The following is a 17,837-nucleotide window of genomic DNA, read 5'->3' on the forward strand; positions in this document are numbered from 1 at the left end:
GTCACTCCCAACCACCCCATCCATCCCTCCTCCGTCTTTAACAATGCCTCAACTTCCTTCTCAAATTCCTCTCTCCTATCCCTGAACAAACGCCAAGACCCTATATTTGTCCTGTCCTCTTTGCACAGGCGAAGCCCGAGACAGCTGATGGGGGTAAAGGCGGACCGGTGCATAGAAGTCTGGCAGGGCCCCCTGGCCAGCAGGTGCGCAGCCCTGGCGCGCACAGAGTTAAAGGCATCATCGCAGCCATTAGAGGCAAAGTTGGGCTCCGCGCGAGCCCAGTCCGCGCCGCCCCGCGCCCGCTCCACTCGCCGCCGGCTCGCTGGGCGTGGGGAGGGCGGCGAGCACGCAAGCCGAGCGGCTGACGTGGGACGAGCTGCCAGGTAGCGGAAGCAGCCAGCCGCCGGCGGAGACACTTCGCAGCGTGGCAGCCCGGGTCTGCGCCTGAAGCCTCCGGATCCCAGCCAGCTTTGGTCCAACCCTCGCCAGTCGCAATCCCCAGTGCCCAAGCCAGTCTTCGCTGCGAGCGGCAGCATGCGTGCAGTGTCGCGCCCCGGGCTCTGAAAGCAGCCTGTGGACACGCTTGCTTGCCTGTCTTTTCAGGTTTTGGGGCTCTTGGCTACACGAATGTGCCTCCCTCCCTTGGCATGATGGGGATCTTTTTGGCGTCTGTTGGATTTGTGTTCTTTTCCGTGTTATATGTACAACAAGGGCTTTCTTCTCAAGGTAAGTCCGTTGCTTGTAGTGTGTATGTGGTGCTGCGTGTGTGTGCGTGTGCTGTACCAACTGGAAGAATGGACAGACGGCTCGAGAGTGGCTCAAATCAAGCCAACAGTGGGTTTAGGTAGTATGAATAGTCTTTGGCTTGGCTTTTTTTTTCCCCCTTCAAAGTTTATTAATCACAAGCAAGCCAGGTTTCAAAGAAAATCTAGTAGACGCCAGACTGGCAATGGGCTGAGTTCTTCAGTGAGCACATACACAGGTGTGGTGTGGTGTGGTGTGGTGTGGTGTGGTGTGTGTGTGTGTGTGTGTGTGTGTGTGTGTGTGTGTTCCATGTGCATGAACAGAGCAACCACTCATGCACATACAATCATTAGGAATACAGAGCTGATGGTTGGAAGGGGTTTCTCTCTGCCAGTACTCCCTGTATGCAGACAGCTTTAGTCTCCTTCTCTAGTTCCTGTGACTTCTTCTCCATGTGTGTTTACCAGAGAACCCACAAGCAGGTTCTAATTGCATCATAAGCAGCAGCTGCTTGCTGGGCCCAGTTGTTCAGGACTTTGCAGGCTGCAGTGGATGCTTCGGCACCATGAGCAGATCACAGTGTTTGCCTCCTGAAGACTGCATCACTTCTGCAAGCAGAAATGCCCCATTCCGCTGGCTGATATGAGCAGAAAACCCTATTCAGATAGGCTGCCTTCTCATAGTGTCCATTTCCTTGAAACATAATCAGTTCCTTTGAGATTTCATAGATAGTTAAAAGAGCCACCCAGATTCACCATCTGTAAGAAATGAGGAGAAAGCGGTAATCAATCCTGCCATCCTTTCAACGACCCTCCTTTCCTATGTGTGGTTGTGCCCTTCTATCAGCCACAAATAGAAGGTTTCTTCTAGAGGGCCATCAGCTCTTTGCAAAGTGCCCCTTAGAAAGGCTAAGAACAATCACCTAGTTAGCAAGGAAAACATCATCCCATGTTCAAGGAATGCCTGTAAGGAGGAAGGGGCATTTTATGTTTATGGCTTTCACATGGATTATCTTACGAGCTGGCAGTGTCAAGGTTAGCAAAAGGGCTAGACTGAGTCTCTGTATTGTCTTTCAAATAATCTTTGATCTGAGCAAAACATGGACGTATGATTTTTTTATATCCCCTGACATATGTCAATTTATAATGACTTGAAGGGAACAAACATGAAGGTTAACTTGTAGGGATGAAGCATATGCCTCTTAGGTAGTGTACAACTTGTTTCACTACTTGGGCTCCAGAACAAAATTGCTAACCACTGTTTTGACAGATTAAGAATGTGGGTTGTAAGAATATACTTACTACCTATTTCTAACATGAAACATCCCGGTTAGTCACAGATGGTTTGGAAACTTAGGAATCCAGAGGCTTTCTCATATATCAATTGGACAGAAGGTCTAAAATGCACCTCCCTGGATCTCTCAGTAAGTTTTAGGGAATGCTGCAATCTGGCAAAAAGATGTTTGGATCTAACTCTGGGCTGCTTGGCTAGCAGAGAGAGCTGTTGGCAAGCTCGTTAACCTCTCCATTATCTGGACTTGATCAAGAACAAAGTGATGTAGGCATGATACCAAGAACAAGGCACGCAGAGGCAAAGCAATGGGGATAGGGAGCCCTGCAGAGATGTCATGGGGGTTGTCATTGCTGTTTTTATTTTCTCCTTCCAATGCCCACGAAAAAGGCTAAACAAACAAAAACTTATGTCGAGTTCTCCAAGAAAGAGACATTAGCAAACCTGGTACAGACATTCCAAAATGATGCATTTCTGTCTTGCAGCAAAATTTACCGAGTTCCCGCGGAACGTGACTGCGACCGAGGGACAAAATGTGGAAATGTCCTGTGCTTTCCAAAGCGGCTCTGCTTCAGTGTACCTGGAGATCCAGTGGTGGTTCCTTCGGGGACCAGAGGACCTGGAGCATGGGACTGAAGCGGCTGGCTCTCAGGTAGTCATGGATTATATATAGCCCACAGAACCCCTGCACGTCAGTCACTTTCTTAGATCTATGCCTGTCTAACCAGCGCCAGGGTCCATGTGTCCAAGGGAACCTTCCCTGCTCTATGAGAGTGAGCAAGGCTGAATTTGTCCTGGTTACATTAAGTTAAAAGCACCTAGGAAGTCACACTATCGAGGACTTTCCCGATTTAGACCAGAATTAACCAGCCCTTAATACCCGGAGCTGTCCAAACTGGCCATGTATCGCTGGTACAGACCAGGGCACTCTCCACCAGTCTTCCGTCTCCCCAATATCAAGGATGAGGGGAGTCATTCCTCCATTCCTCTTCTAGGTTAGCGTTCTCTCTCTCTCTCTTTCTCTCTCTCTCTCTCTCTCTCTCTCTCTCTCTCTCTCTCTCTCTTTCACACACACACACACACACACACACACACACACACACGGCAGGGGGTGCAGAGAAGAAGAAGGGAGAGAGGGCGGGCAGATGGGAGGGAGGGAGGGAAGGAGAGAGGGGGAGAAAGATGGGGAGAGGGAGAGATGGGGGTAGGCATCAGAAAAGCAGGGAGAGGCCCTGGAATGGAGAATGGAGAAGAAAGCAGAGCAGGAGACAAATGAGAAGGGAGAAAACCAGAAGAGAAGGAAAACGTAAAGAAGCTAAAAAAGAGTAGCGCCCTAAGAGCAGGAAAGAGACGCACGGAGCAAAAGAGGACTCGGACAAGAGATCCAGAGGACCGAGAAAGTCCGGTGAAGAGAACCTGGGGACTGACTGGTCAGCAGCAGCGAGGTCAGAGATGCAGAAATTTGTCCGGAAAACTTGCACCCACACTCCTGTTCCCTCCTGGGTTTACGCCTGTCCCTTACCCTTCCCGAGTCTGCAGGCAGGGCAGACTGAACTGAGAGGGAGAAGACCTAGCCTCGCTGTGACTCTAGCCGGGAGCCAGCAAGGGGGAGCACAGCCTGCAGGGCTGCAGGGACCACAGGGACTCTCCGGGTGTAACTAAGATAGAGGAGACCGCGGGGACCTCAGGGACGCTTGGGGACAACGAGGACTGTGGCGGCGACCACAGGAAGGCATGGGGACCACAGGGACTCTCCAGGGTATCCCTTGGATAGAGGGGACCACGGGGACCTTAGGGATTCTCAAGGAGAGATGGGTTCGCAGTGATACTCAGGGAATGCTTGGAATCCAGTGAGAGAAGAAAAGGGGCTTCGGGGATGCTCCAGGGAGGAGCATAGGAAGCAGTCCAGCCTGGCCTCCGGACTGAGTGCGGTAGGGACCTCGGTCGTTCTTCTGCTTCTGAAATTCCCTTGGCTGAAGTGTTTCAAGACCAGAAAGCTGGGATCTCTCCTAGGGGTTGCGCTGCTGCGGTAACGCGGCGCCTGGGACTGGAGGACTCGGGCGAGGTTGAGCATTTGCACTTTTGTCCTACAGGTGGAGCTCTTACCCGACAGAGACCCGGACAACGACGGGACCAAGATAAGTGTGAGTGTCACAGGGACAAGCGACAGGGGGCGCATGCTTTAGTAAATGGCCAAAAAGACCGAAGGTGAACATTAGTACAAAACAGATTTTAGATTTAAATCCTTTTAATTCATTGAGCCCGAAGAGATAATTTTATAAATTCAGGATGAGAGGCAGTTGTCTTTTTTTTTTACCTTATTAAAGACCTAAAAATTGAGCCTAAATTTAGAGTCCATGAATAAAATTGCATGTTTTAATCATATAAATAATTATAAATTGGCTAGACTATTAATTTGCTAGCCAATGAGATTAGTGCGCTGTTTTTCTTGCTCTTTTTTCATAGTCACCTAAGTGTAACAATGAAGGTCTGCAATACTTCAATATTAATAATGTTAATAATTCAAAGTAATGGGAGTACCAACTCTTAATAGGAAATAACAACCTCAGGAAAACAAAAATGAAACCATCCAATAGGATTTTTGAAATGTAATGAAACAATATGACTCAAGTTGGATATCATTCATAACTCCTATAAAATATTTATAAATCTAGTATTCAAATAAATCACAAAAATATGAAACCAAAGCAGATATAAATCTGCACTTGCTGTTAGGCCAAACCGACCTACTGACAACATGACGATGAGGTTAATTTGTCATAATTACATTTGTAATGACTAGAATATCCTTCTTCATCCTTCATTTCTGTGTTTATAAAATCAATCAAATCCTTAAACTTGACATATTTGTGTGATCTTCTAGTCTGTCAATCATAGATTAACATGTGATATATATCAAATTAACTGTTCTGATGACATATATATATTTCATATACATTAAATGGAATGCATAGTACATTTTTAATATTATACATTAGACACATGATCTTATTCTTAATCTGGGGTAAAATTACTAGAATAAATAAAATTGACTTGTTTTAAAAATCAAATCATTGTCCAATTAATAGCATCACAAGTTTGTATAATGACATAAGCATATACAACGAGCCTCGATTTCAGATGCCATTTCTCTGTAGCCTGAGCCCTGCTATAGGTAACTAAGAAGAAAAATATTACTATCTAAGTCTATTATCAGTGCCTTTGCATCCTGTTTTCAAATTGTTATGACCAACTTTTTTTTTTTGGCCCTGGTTTTGAGGGAGTTGTCTTGTAGCCATAAAAAAAGAAAAATCTATCCAGAAATGGACTCCTTCCTCAATGTTTCATTCAGCTGAGTTAACCAGGTAGAGGCCAATCCCGTGTTGGAAAAATTGACAGGGCTATTAGAGGAATCTGGGAAATGTGGACAGCAGGGCCACTCTGGCACTGCTCAAATTGAGCTTATGACCGATAAAGTATGTGGATAACTGTTTGTAGAACAGGATGAATATGACCTTCAGATTTGTACTATGAAGCCATTAAGACCCTTTAATCCCAACATTAGCAAACTTAAGATAGTGTGAATAAAACCCTTTGATGTGAAACTTTGTTTTTCACCTGCGATTTTTCAGACAGTGAAAGTCCAAGGCAATGACATCTCCCACAAGCTTCAGATTTCCAAAGTGAGGAAAAAGGATGAAGGTTTATATGAATGCAGGGTGACTGATGCCAACTACGGGGAGCTACAGGAACACAAGGCCCAGGCCTACCTGAAAGTCAATGCCAACAGCCATGCTCGGAGGATGCAGGCCTTTGAAGCCTCACCTATGTGGCTACAAGACATGAAGCCTCGAAAGAATGCATCATCAGTGGTTCCCAGCAGCATCCACAGCTCTGCCAACCAACGAACGCATTCCACCTCCAGCCCTCAAGCGGTAGCCAAAATCCCCAAACAAAGTCCACAATCAGGTATGGAAACCCATTTTGAGCCTTTCATTTTATCACTCACAAACCTCCCACCAAAAGGTCAGTTGAATAGCATAGACAGATTAAAGTTAGACGGCTTTTCAAATAGGAGACCGAGTTCGATTGAAATGAGGAGACATGAGCCATTGAGAGCAGGAGGCTGGACGTTCAGGATGAGTTTGCTCCATTAGTCCCTGGCACTGGTTCATATCCAGGGAACTGAGAGCTGGACTCTTTTATTCTCCCCCTGCTTTCTGTATTTACACATTATAAGAACAATAAATCATGTAATGTTGGTTACATTATAAAGGCATGTTCATTTTCTCTACAGATTTATGTATCAATAAGGACCCAAATTAAGAGGCTTTCACTTAATCAAAATGGAAATGAAAAAGAGTCATCATAATCATCCATATATTTAGTGACCTATGGCTTTAAGCAGAACTATTCTCCAAGGGCTTTTGATTTTGAAAGGGAAACTTCAGCTGCCTCTGATGAAATTGATGGTGATAATGGCAGGAAGTGAGGAGGGGGGGAAGGAAGTGGTGCAGAGATAAGGCAGCTCCTACAAATGTGCCGTGGGTGCCAATTTGGAAGCTTAGTCACACGTCTCCCGAATCAGCTGTGCAAGTTAAAGTGATTCTGAATGGTGTTAACTTATACAATCATTCCACCAATGGAAACTCACTGAACTTCTAACCTTGATGTGGGATCAAGGCTGTCGGGATTGAGCAGTTGTGTACAAAGACCCCCTGTCCTATTTTCTCAAATGCTTTGCCTAAAATAGGATTACAGCAACATCCTTTCTTAAGCACGCATCTGATACAATGGAATCACTTGATGTGGTGATTTATTGGGGGTTTTTTTCACCTGCAATTTTTCAGACAGTGAAGTAAAAAATAATAATTCCCACCAAAAGCTTCAGATTTCTGAAGTGGGGCAGAAGGGTGAGGGTCTGTAGGAGTACAGGGTGGCTGGTGCCAATGATGGGGAGATAGAGCAGCACAGGTTCAGGCCACCGGAAAGTCATTGGCAATAATGGGCAACGCACACCTCTAAATCCTTGCTTGTTAACAATGTTTAAAAAGAATAGATGTGCCAGGTCTGAGGGTATAACTCAGTGGTATAACACTTGATTAGTTTGTATAAAACCCTGGATTCAATCTCCAGCATCACAGAAAAATAAATCAACCAATCAATCAATAAAAACTAATAAAATAATGCATGCCAACGTGCATTTACTCTTTATGCATTTTGTTTGAATAAATGTGATGTAAATTCTACAGGATGCTCAGCTAGGGTCCTGTGAATTTCTATTGCTTTAAATGCTGAAGAGACTCTTCCTGTTAGGTTTCAGTCCTGGTAACATACAGTCTACTAAGTGACAATTAAGCTTTTCTGAAGCTTAAGTTTTTGTGGGTTTGTCTCATTTCTCTCCTTGTGATCTCCTTTGTTTTCCAAATTCAAGAACAAAGCTAGCAGAGCTAATGCCTATATATCAATTACAAGTTTTAACTATTATTATTTTTCAAAGATTTCATGCCTCTTGAGGTTGTGACCCTTCCATCTTTCTTTACATTATAACACCAAGAAGCTAAACACTACCTGTAGAATGACAGAGCATCCTCAGCAGTCAATTTACAACATAATTAGTGAGAACTACAAACCCTGGAAGAGAGGTTATTAGCATACATAGAATATTCCAAGGTAGACACCATAAATCCATCTGAGATTAAGTCAAATGGAGCAATTAGTCCATGTGAATGACTAAGGAGAATGAAGTGTTCTCTTTCTAAAATATCTTATTCATTTCATGGTATAAAATAATATATTTTTAAAATATCTACTTTATTTTGCTATGTCTCCTAGAGCTATGATGGAAACTAAATTTTCAAGTACAGTTCTGCTCATTTTGCACCTTCCCATCAGTCTTCTTAGGTACAAAGTTGTTTTTCCTAAAAGTTAAAGGGAGAGGAGGATTTTGTCTCCTGGAAACCTCCATCCACTAAAAGCTTTGTGCACCACCCCCTTCCTGATCGTAGCAAAGACGGGCATAAAATATATCAGAACATTCAACATTTCTTTTTCTCCCAGATGATATTGAAAAATCTTTCATATATTTCTAGCAACATTCTCTAACATCTCGTTCAGCAGTTAAGGTTTCCCCGTCACTCTAGCATATTGTGTAAGTTTATGCTTTTAAGATGATTTTATATAATACAGTAATTGGGATGATAATTGCATATTACATTCATTATATATGTGATAGCCATATCCCAGTTGATAATAAAACTTATTTCAACTCTTCATTTTTTATTCACTTATTTACCTCTCATCTCTTCAAGGCATGACAAACACAGGCACACTTCCTCCCTCTACTGTTCAGTTTGACATAAAGAATGATACTCATTGACTCCATATAGTGTGCAATTTTTATGGTGAAGACATAAAAATTAAAATCTTGCTCTGAGTGGTAAAGGGCTATGCTAGCCTTTCATATTTTATCAACTGATACAAGGGGGCCTAGCATATATGGCATGGTCATATTAACCTGTGCTATAATAAACTAATTTATTCAGCCCTTTATTTTTATTACATTCTTTGGCTCAATTGACTAGCTTCACAAACTCAACTCTAAATTCATACTATTTTCCTGTCAAATAATTTCTCTATCTTTATGAAGGAAACATATTAGCTGAAAATAGCTTTATATAAAAATCTTCAAATTGTCTTAAAAATTCATTTAACTCTGAAGCAAAATTAACATGAAAAGGAAGAGGGAAAAGATAACCTGTGACATTCCTTATGCAACCAGATGTAGGTTTGATAATAATTTAGTGGTCCTGGTTTGTTTGTTTGTTTTCAAAAATTCCCCAAAGCTAGTTACTATATGCTGTCCTTGCTTGCTTGCAAGCATTTTCTTTCTCTTTATAAATTGTGTTATAAATGACAAACAATTATAAATCCCTAACATTTAACGTTATTTAAATTTTATTTTCATTTAATAATCAGCAATTAGAACAAATCAGCAAAAAGAAAATACAATGCAGATAGATAAACAAAACTTTCTTACAAATTTCTCATCTTCAGTTCTTTAGAGCCCTCTCCAGTTCTGTGTGCCCAGGACAGAAGCAGTTCATATCAAACCCATCATATTTTTGTCCTGTTCTGTTTCGTTTTTATTATACACAAAGCTTGCAAAGAAAAAAGCTATCAAATATAATACATGAGACAATTAAAAGCTTGGAATTAGAATGTAAAGAAATGTTCTACAGCTATTCTGAGGAGGAAGGGCCCTCTTTCTTCCTGTCGGAATCAACAAAGGCCCCCTGGGACTTCTCTGACAGGAGACTGGGGGCACCAGAATGGGAAATCCAGGACCTCTGTCAGCATAGAAGGGCTTAGTTCCACGTTCCAGAAAGTTGAAGACTTACTCTAGCCCCCTCCTCCCTCCACCATATCCCTGAATAATCAAACGCACTAACCTTGCTTTGTTTTTGCACCCTGTCTCCTCCATTCCTCACCCCCAATCCTTCAGAAGCTAACCTTCTCCTACACTGACCAAATCCGCTTGCCTCATTTCTCTTGTTTCCTTATCTTCTGCTGACCATTCCAAGCAACCTGACAAACAGGCAAATAAAACCAGCAGGAAGGCATGCCCTGCTTCTCTGTTCTCACTGGGCAGAGCCAGATCTCTGAGTATTTGCCCAGCTGATGCCAGTTCCTCCCAGAAGGGCAGTACTATGCTCTGTCCCCCTTCTCTGACCTCAGTCTCGTGGAATACTGCTCCTTTGTTAATGCTACTGCTGATGTGTCCTGAGAAGTTACTGGTGTCTATTGAACATTCCTTTGTAACTCATCCTTTCCAACATCTAGACAGCACTGGTTTCCACCCATTTCTGACATTCTGACCTCTCTTGCACAGAGACTGGCTCCCTGTTCCTTGCCCCTCTGCTTTAACAAACTAACAAAGTTTGGGGAAGTTATGCTATTCCAATTCCAGGCCTTACAAGGTCCCAAAGCCTCTGTCCTCACCTCTGAGAAGCCAATCACCATGAGGAAGCCATCTTAAACAACCATCATCCCCAGCCAATATCTAACCTCAGCTCTAATTCTATCTCCTGACAAGCAATGTCCAGCTTAGCCCAGGCATCACACACAGCAGTAAGAGATAAATATTAACTACCATTTTTTCAAGACTTGGCATGAGGGCATTTCTTTCACAGTAGTAGATACCCACATAGGCCACTGAAACTCAGGTGTTCAGAGCTATCTGTTATTATCTGAGCTTATTCATTAAAAAGAAATGCCCTTCCTCCTGTTTCCAAACATCTAATAGTATCATCCTGATTGTGGCTCCTGGGAAAACTTTGGAAATGTCTTCTCTTTCTCTCTTTCAGTTGCCAGTTCAATTCATTATTTTGTCCCAAGAACTTTCTCCCCAAGATGGACTCCTGAAAATTGCATTTTTTTCTGTTCTACAAACATTGATTTTATTTTGAACATGCCCTCCTTGCTTTCCTTATCCTAAAGCTCTTACGAGCCTGTGTTTCAGTTCTAATGTAAGGAATGTATCACAACAGTCCATGTGTTATTTCTAAGAGCCATCATTTCTACAAAAAAAGAAATTATTTCTGAAGTGCCCACCACTAACTTTTATAGTCTCATTTCCTATTTCTTAAGTCAGAATCCTGGCCCTTACTCTTCATGCTTAGTATTTCCTGAGTGTTTCCAGGTATTCTCTTGCCTCTATAACCCTACAAATGTTTTTCCCCCTCTGTATGGGTCTTTCCTTGATTGTGAATTCCTATGTTATCCCTCTATACTGCTCTCTCCTGCCCCCTGATCAGGAAATAAACTTCTTTGTTTCCCCAGGCAGGTCTCCTCCATCACATTGGTCAGACTTGCTGTGAAGCCAATGCTGTACTTTATATTGTAAAACATGCCTCTTTCAGCTCTGTAAATCTCATGTTCAGGCCAGCTAGGACATGTGCTACACTAACTGTAACTTGGCAACAGATAGCAGATCCTGCAAGAATTTAAGAGGACTTGACGTGCCTAGAAGAAGTGAATATTTATACCACAATCTCGTAAATGATGTAGACTATTGACAATGATTCTTGAAGTGAATCCTGCACCCTCTACTTGCAAGAGCCCACAAGAGAGCTTGTCACACTTTCCTGTACTAACACCCCATCTAGCACCTGACTTATAGCATCTGAGGATGGGACCAGAAAGGAGTAGCTTTATGTTTGTAAACTATGAGAATGACTAGTTTTCAAAAGCCTTTTGAAACAAGCAGAAAATTATAACTCTATCTGTGATAAGAGTGACATCTCAAAATACTCATAGAGCCTTTACTTTGGCTACTGTATTTTCTAGTGTTGACCCCTAGGGACTTGCAAAGCTTTTTTCTTTGCTCCTGGGTTGAACAGATGGGAGTAGGAAGAAAGACGGCAGTGGTTAAGGATGCTGCTAGTTTTGTTGCTACACATGAAGCCTCTAGTCACTCGGTGGGAGTGCTGGTTATCTGAACTCTGAAACATGATTTTTGTGGTTCCACCATGATATTATCCTTAGAGCCCAGAGTCAGCTGCTGCTAATAGCTGCCAGAAACCCAGGGCTCACTGGAGCTCCTCTGCTGCTGATAAACATGGCAGCTCTCCAAGAGTAGCTGGGTTCAAACATCCTTAAGTCAAAATTTCAGAGTAATTGGGAAGATGGGATTTAAAGTTGAGGGCCTTTCATGAAGATTGATGTAATGTATGAGTAAGTGCTGTTCCACACCGAGGTACAGAACCATCACATAATCCAGATGTTATGTTGATGTTTAGGGTAGGTTAATTTGATCATTGTTATTCCATCAACTAAATGACTGCTGTGTAAATGGATGGTCAATGAATAAGGAGAAAAACAGATGATAAGTAATGATTTGGATACCACAGGACAAAGAATCTTCTAGAGCTGTTAGAATAAGAATTGTGTAGATGAGGAGTCTGTACTGGTTAACTTCTCCAGAAACCTTTAGCAAATTTTACTAACTGAAACTCAGTACCTTCTGCCTGGAGGGGCTTTTCAGATCATGGTGAAGGTTCACTTGTGATTATTAGGCCATCTGTGACTGAGGAGACATGAAAGCGAATCTGTCAGTGCTCTAAGCTGTATCTCAAATGGTGTGTCTCATAGACCTTAGAACTTCAAGAAGCTGCTGTTGTAATATGAGCATCTTCCTGGGTAAATGACCAAGAAGTTAGAAAGCTGCTGGAAATAACTTACCTTATGGGTCAAAGGCACACACATCCTGAAAGAGAAATGAAAGGCAGCATTACTCTTCCAAGAAATCCTGCCGCTGTGAAGAAAAGATAATATGCAGCTAGTGTTTGTCTCAGATGGGAAGGCCAACGGGCTGGACTTCTGGCCTGGCCTCTGCTGCCAGCAGAGGAAGAGTGTACAGCAGTAAAGACCAGGCCATGGTCAAGCATGGATAGCTCTATGATTCTATCTCCTCATTCTCTGAAAGGGAACTACGGCACAATCCTCAGACTTCTGAGAATTATACATTAAAGCCTTGGCACTTAACTTCTTAATCAACAATAATCAATTACAGTGTAGGCATGACTTTCATTGCATGTAGTTGCATGTTATTCCCAGCAAAAAGCAATGAGAGCACACTTGGCCATCCTAATCTATAGGGGATACATTCCAGGACTCATGAAACTTCAGATAACGGGAACCCTATAGATGCTGTTCTTTTCCTTTGTGTACCTACTGACCACACAGTTTAATTTGTAAATAGGCATAAGAAGAGATTACCAAAAATAATCACAAAGTTAGAGCAACTATAAAAAAGCCATGGCAATGTGGTCTCTCTTTCTAGAAAGTCAAGACAAGTATTTTTAGTATTTTTCCTTTAATTTTATTTTATGTATATGGGAAGGTTGACTGCATGTATATCTGTGCATCACATGAATGAAGTTTCCACAGAGGGCAGAAAAGAGCAATGGATTCCATGGTACTAGAGTTTTCAGATGGTTTTGAGTTCTATGTGGGTTTTGGAAGTCAAACCCTGGAAGTGATCTTAGCCACTAAAAAAAAGAAAAAATCTCTCTAGACACATAAGACAAACATCTTTTTGTTGTTGTTGAGAGTAGTTGACTTTAGGTGACTGAGATATAGAAAGAGAAAAAGTAGATTAGGAAAAAGACTGTAAATGTCTGGGTCTACTTGTTGTATGAAGCAAATATTTTCCTTTGGGAGCATAGAGATGTGGTAAGTTAAAGAGGGAAGACTGTCTTCATGTCTTGTCACCTGTCATTTCCAAGCTTTCTTTCGCCTTCTGTTGCGATGACATTAATTAATGATAGGTTTCTCTCTATAGAACCACATCATATTGACCAGCAGATGTTTTTTCCCAAGGTTGTAATTAGATCCTTATTTTAAACTGAAATAAATTTCCAAAGAACTTTAAGAAATGGACCTGAATAAGCAGCAAGGGTTTTAATGCTGTAAGTATATAGACCTATTGTCAAAATTAGATTAAAGCTTTCAAAACAGCCTTTGAAAGAATTTACGTGATTAGAGATGCAGCTAAAAATGTTTTTTGAAAACATTTTTAAAAGCTTTAACAGTAAAAAAAAAATGTAAAAGCCAATAATGAAAAATAATGAAAGTCTAGTTCGTGATCCTGGGTGGTTAGAGAATGATTGCTAGACTCACAGTCTACCAGCTTCTTCTTGTGAATGAACTGCCCATAGAATCTCTCTGAACTTTAAAAATGCTCTTGTTTGTAAAAACTGAAATGGCAATGCTCATCTCCCAGGTCATTTCTCAGCCTTAAGTGAAATCGTGTATTGTAAACATTTAACAAGTAAACTTAGCCTGTGGGTGAGGTCAGTGCCCCCTACCCTCTTTGTCTTTCCTGAAAGACTATCACATACTGTGGGTCAGGTCAGTGCCCCCTACCCTCTTTGTCTTTCCTGAAAGACTATCACATAGCCACCTTTAAAAATAAATCAAAGGAAGACAAATATGAGCAGAGAAAACAAAGATTGGAAAATTCTAAAATTGTGTTAAACAATATAAGTTAGAAACAAACATTGAGGAGAAATTAAAAGAAGCAAAAAGGAAACATTTTACCATGATTTAGGATCTATTTCCAAATGAAAATAAAACCAAAAATAGGAATGTCAAATCGGAGATCTGAGGCTTTGGAATAGTTTGCAGATGAAAATGACATTTTACTATAAGTAGCATAAATGCTTAAAAATTTAGTGAAAACTTGCATCAATGTGCAAGGTAATATTTTTGTATAACTCTTAAGGAAGGAAGGAAGCATGTCAGTAGTGAAATGTTCTATGATTGTGTGACCCACTCAGCAGAGGATCATGTGACATGGATTAAAAACTAGACTAACATATAAATTCAATTCAATCTTCTATCTAGATACAGTATCCAGGGAGGAAAAAGTCAGAACATAATGCAAAAATCCTCAGTAGTTTCAAAAAGGAAAAGATGTAAAAGAGTCATTTTTTAAAAATATAACAAATAATAATAGGTCACACAGATGTGAATAGAGCAACTTATTGAGATAATGTAGGGTTGCATAAATGAACATGCTGTTCACTGGGTCATTAGACTCAATACTGCAATTGTCAGACTTATTACAGGTATTCACATGTTTAATGAAGTTAAAAATCCCTAGTAATTTTTCTAAAACTTGACAGACATGATTGTGGCACATACTGCTTATAATAATGAGATTATCAAGGTCACAATAAATTGGACATCCCACCACTCGGCACTGAGATGGAACATCCCTTCCCAAGGACAATTTGACTTGATAGGGAAGCTCAAACATAGGGCTTTAGATTCATGTTGTCTGAAATTGTACTTGTGGAAAGAAATTTCTAGATCAGTAGTGAATCATATGTGTAATTCATGACAGATTTTCATATGACTTAAAATACACTAAAGTGACTAAAACCAAAGTAGTCAACTATGAATGTATTAAAGCATATATTAAATATTATGCAGCTTCTAGAACCATATTTTAAAGAACATTTAATGAGGATAGGAATATTTAATATCTAATATAACATGAGAAACTATAGGAAACAAACCCTTAAGTGAAAACACATCATATGTAAAACTCTAAATCCATCTGTTCTATGATCATAGAAAACTAATAAAAATGATACATGAAAATGTGCATCAAAATGTCAAGATGGTAACATTTGAATTTGTATTTATATTGTTAGTATAATAACTTGATACTTTGCTATAAAAAACAATTTAATGTTTAAAATGTGCCTGGTTCAAAAATAAAAGTAGGCATCTCATGACAGTACAATAAGTGAAGAAAATAATACTGTCATGTGACTGTGGAGTTCATGACAAAATTAAAATAGATGCAGGGATGTACATGTTTACAATGAAGCACTGTTATGAAGATGTGATACTGAGAAATTTCATGTAGGATAAAATTAGGAACATTTTATCCACATAATATTTTACACATGTGCAACACCATATTTTCTGGACACTAAATAGATAATATGACTATCAAGTCATTGTTTCTAAGCAAGAAGACTTGAGCCTGATGAATTCATAAGTCAAGCACATATAATATTCATAAATAAAATATGCAGTCTTATGCTCTCTCAGTGATACAGTTCAGCCTCACAATTCAAAGGAATATTAAGATGATAGGTGATGTGTCATTATTGGAAATATCAAAAGTTACCAAGCACAGAAAGACTTATAAACAAGGGACATTAGTACTTAACCTGACTGTTGCACAGTCTCCAAGTTTGACTCAAAGCAAACTGTGAAGCCAGGATTTCCAGTTCATTGTTCCACTAGGCAGACAACTATGGAACTATTGAGAAAATAAAAACAGAAAGTGAAATTAAAGCAAGCAATTTTATCTTCAAAGTCAATAACATTTTAGTGAAGATTAAATAATGTAGTCAGATACTCTCGAATGCCTCTGTGTAAAGGTGTATATAGAGCTGTGACAGAGTATACTGCTACATCAGCCATTCCTTGTATCATTTAGATGTCTTAGAGACAAATGTGTAGAAGTATCATTGGTAGCTTGTAAAATATTTCACTTTTAAATTTTCTGATCAAACAAATTCATGTGGGTTGAAGGTAATGTTCTCATTTCCAGCCTTTAAATAAGTAATGTGGACAAATACTGCATTAAAGGAGCGATCAATAGAATTACAACCACTTAAAAAAAATGCTTACTGAATTTGAAAATTCTATTTCAACCATCTAAAACAGCAGTTCTCAACCTGTGTGTCACAACCTTTCTTCGAGATCAAATGACCCTTTTACAGGAATCCCCCAAGACCAACAGAAAACACAGATATTTATATTCTTATTCATAACAAAAGCAAAATTACAGTTATAAAATAGCAACAAAAATAATTCTATGGTTGGGGATCACCACAACATAAGAAACAGTATTAAAGAGTCACAGCATTAGGAAGGTTGAGAAATATTGATCTAAAATGTTATAGAATATTTGGGGCTATGAATTATGTCTTAGTGCTTTTAATGCTATTGTAGTCCCTAGCACTGTTTAGCTGATAAAATTAGGGTAAAATGAATGCTTAAGATTTGAATATTTATGTTTTAGTTTATCTGCAATGCAAACCATAAAAGTATATTATTGTTAAGAAGATGCATACATTTTTATATAAGTTGGTTAATATTTAAGAAAACAAATTCAGACCACTTATATAGTGATGGACAGAGAACAATTGGAAAATAGTGCTTGGACCACCCTTCATTACATGCTTGATGATAAAAGTCACACCCGTGTTTCAAGTGATACTTCATAACAAGTTGTGTCTAGGAAGTTGGATGTATATTCTCTGATACCAAAATGTGTTGATTCTTTGATTTATATGTCTTGATAAGGAACAATTTTTAAAAATATTTGCATTAGAATCTCTAATGCTGACAGCTAAGAAGATTATCCAAGTCCCTGTTTTACAAATGCCTTATAAAACATCTTAATTCAGAAAATTTTGAACCACTAGATTCAAAAAATGATAAATCATTAGCACTAACCTGAAAAATGAGTGCATAAAATCTTACCCTTTTGCTTTATATTGAAGAAGTGTATTGTTAAGGACACAAGACTGATGTTTTGTTTGTCTTGTTAGCATTCAGTCTTCCAATAGTTGCCACCTCAAAATCAAAAATTGCTGAACAGCAAAAATTAAATTTTAAGTTGTACAAAATTATCACTTTCCAAATTATGGTGACATAATTTTAATTTATTTAAGAAGACAAACTTATACTTCATCAATGCAGGCATCATTAAAATACATTTCTCTGACCACTACCCTTAGCATTCAGCCACTCTAGCTGTGGTGTATCTTGTATTGGCCTCCTAACTCAAGGTTCATAGTCTTGCTGCTCTTGGTAAGTGAATTATGGGCATTGTTCCTGTTATCACACTCCAATGCCAATTGTCCTGATTTGTCTCTATTTCATTATTCGCTTTGAAGGCATTTACTTAATCCCTTCATTAAATCTGGAAGTATTCAATATTATTAGTGTAGGAAAACTACATGTGTAGAACTTGATTATCAAAAGAACCTGAATTGTTATCTACCTTCACATTATAAAACAGTTTGCTAACTAATAATAAAAGCATATACACAGACATTATAAATTCTATGAGTAAATATTTTAAGCACATTAGCAGCATTAACTCATATGCCAGGAAACAGAGTATTAGTTATATGTAATACTTATTTATGTATTAGAATTATTGTTAAAGTATGATATTCTAACTTCCCTCTTTGGAACCTTCTGAT

At 39.7% G+C, this 17,837-nt stretch overlaps 1 protein-coding gene across 4 annotated transcripts in view; it reads left to right on the plus strand.

The window, feature by feature from the left end:
• The first annotated feature begins 218 nt into the window (after positions 1-218).
• Positions 219-17,837, plus strand: part of Vstm2a (V-set and transmembrane domain containing 2A) — a 28,322-nt gene continuing 10,703 nt past the window's right edge. Inside the window, exons 1-4 of one of the 4 annotated variants that reach the window (XM_006991018.4) lie at positions 219-726; positions 2,520-2,686; positions 4,128-4,178; positions 5,667-6,003. In XM_006991018.4, the coding sequence (XP_006991080.1) occupies positions 648-726; positions 2,520-2,686; positions 4,128-4,178; positions 5,667-6,003 (634 nt within the window). In that variant the 5' untranslated portion in view covers positions 219-647. The remainder of the gene's footprint in view (positions 727-2,519; positions 2,687-4,127; positions 4,179-5,666; positions 6,004-17,837) is intronic. The other 3 variants (XM_016009273.3, XM_016009275.3, XM_016009274.3) reach the window with 3 other exon arrangements.

This window comes from Peromyscus maniculatus, chromosome 10 (assembly GCF_049852395.1).
Source record: "Peromyscus maniculatus bairdii isolate BWxNUB_F1_BW_parent chromosome 10, HU_Pman_BW_mat_3.1, whole genome shotgun sequence".
In the NCBI taxonomy this organism is placed as follows: domain Eukaryota; kingdom Metazoa; phylum Chordata; class Mammalia; order Rodentia; family Cricetidae; genus Peromyscus; species Peromyscus maniculatus.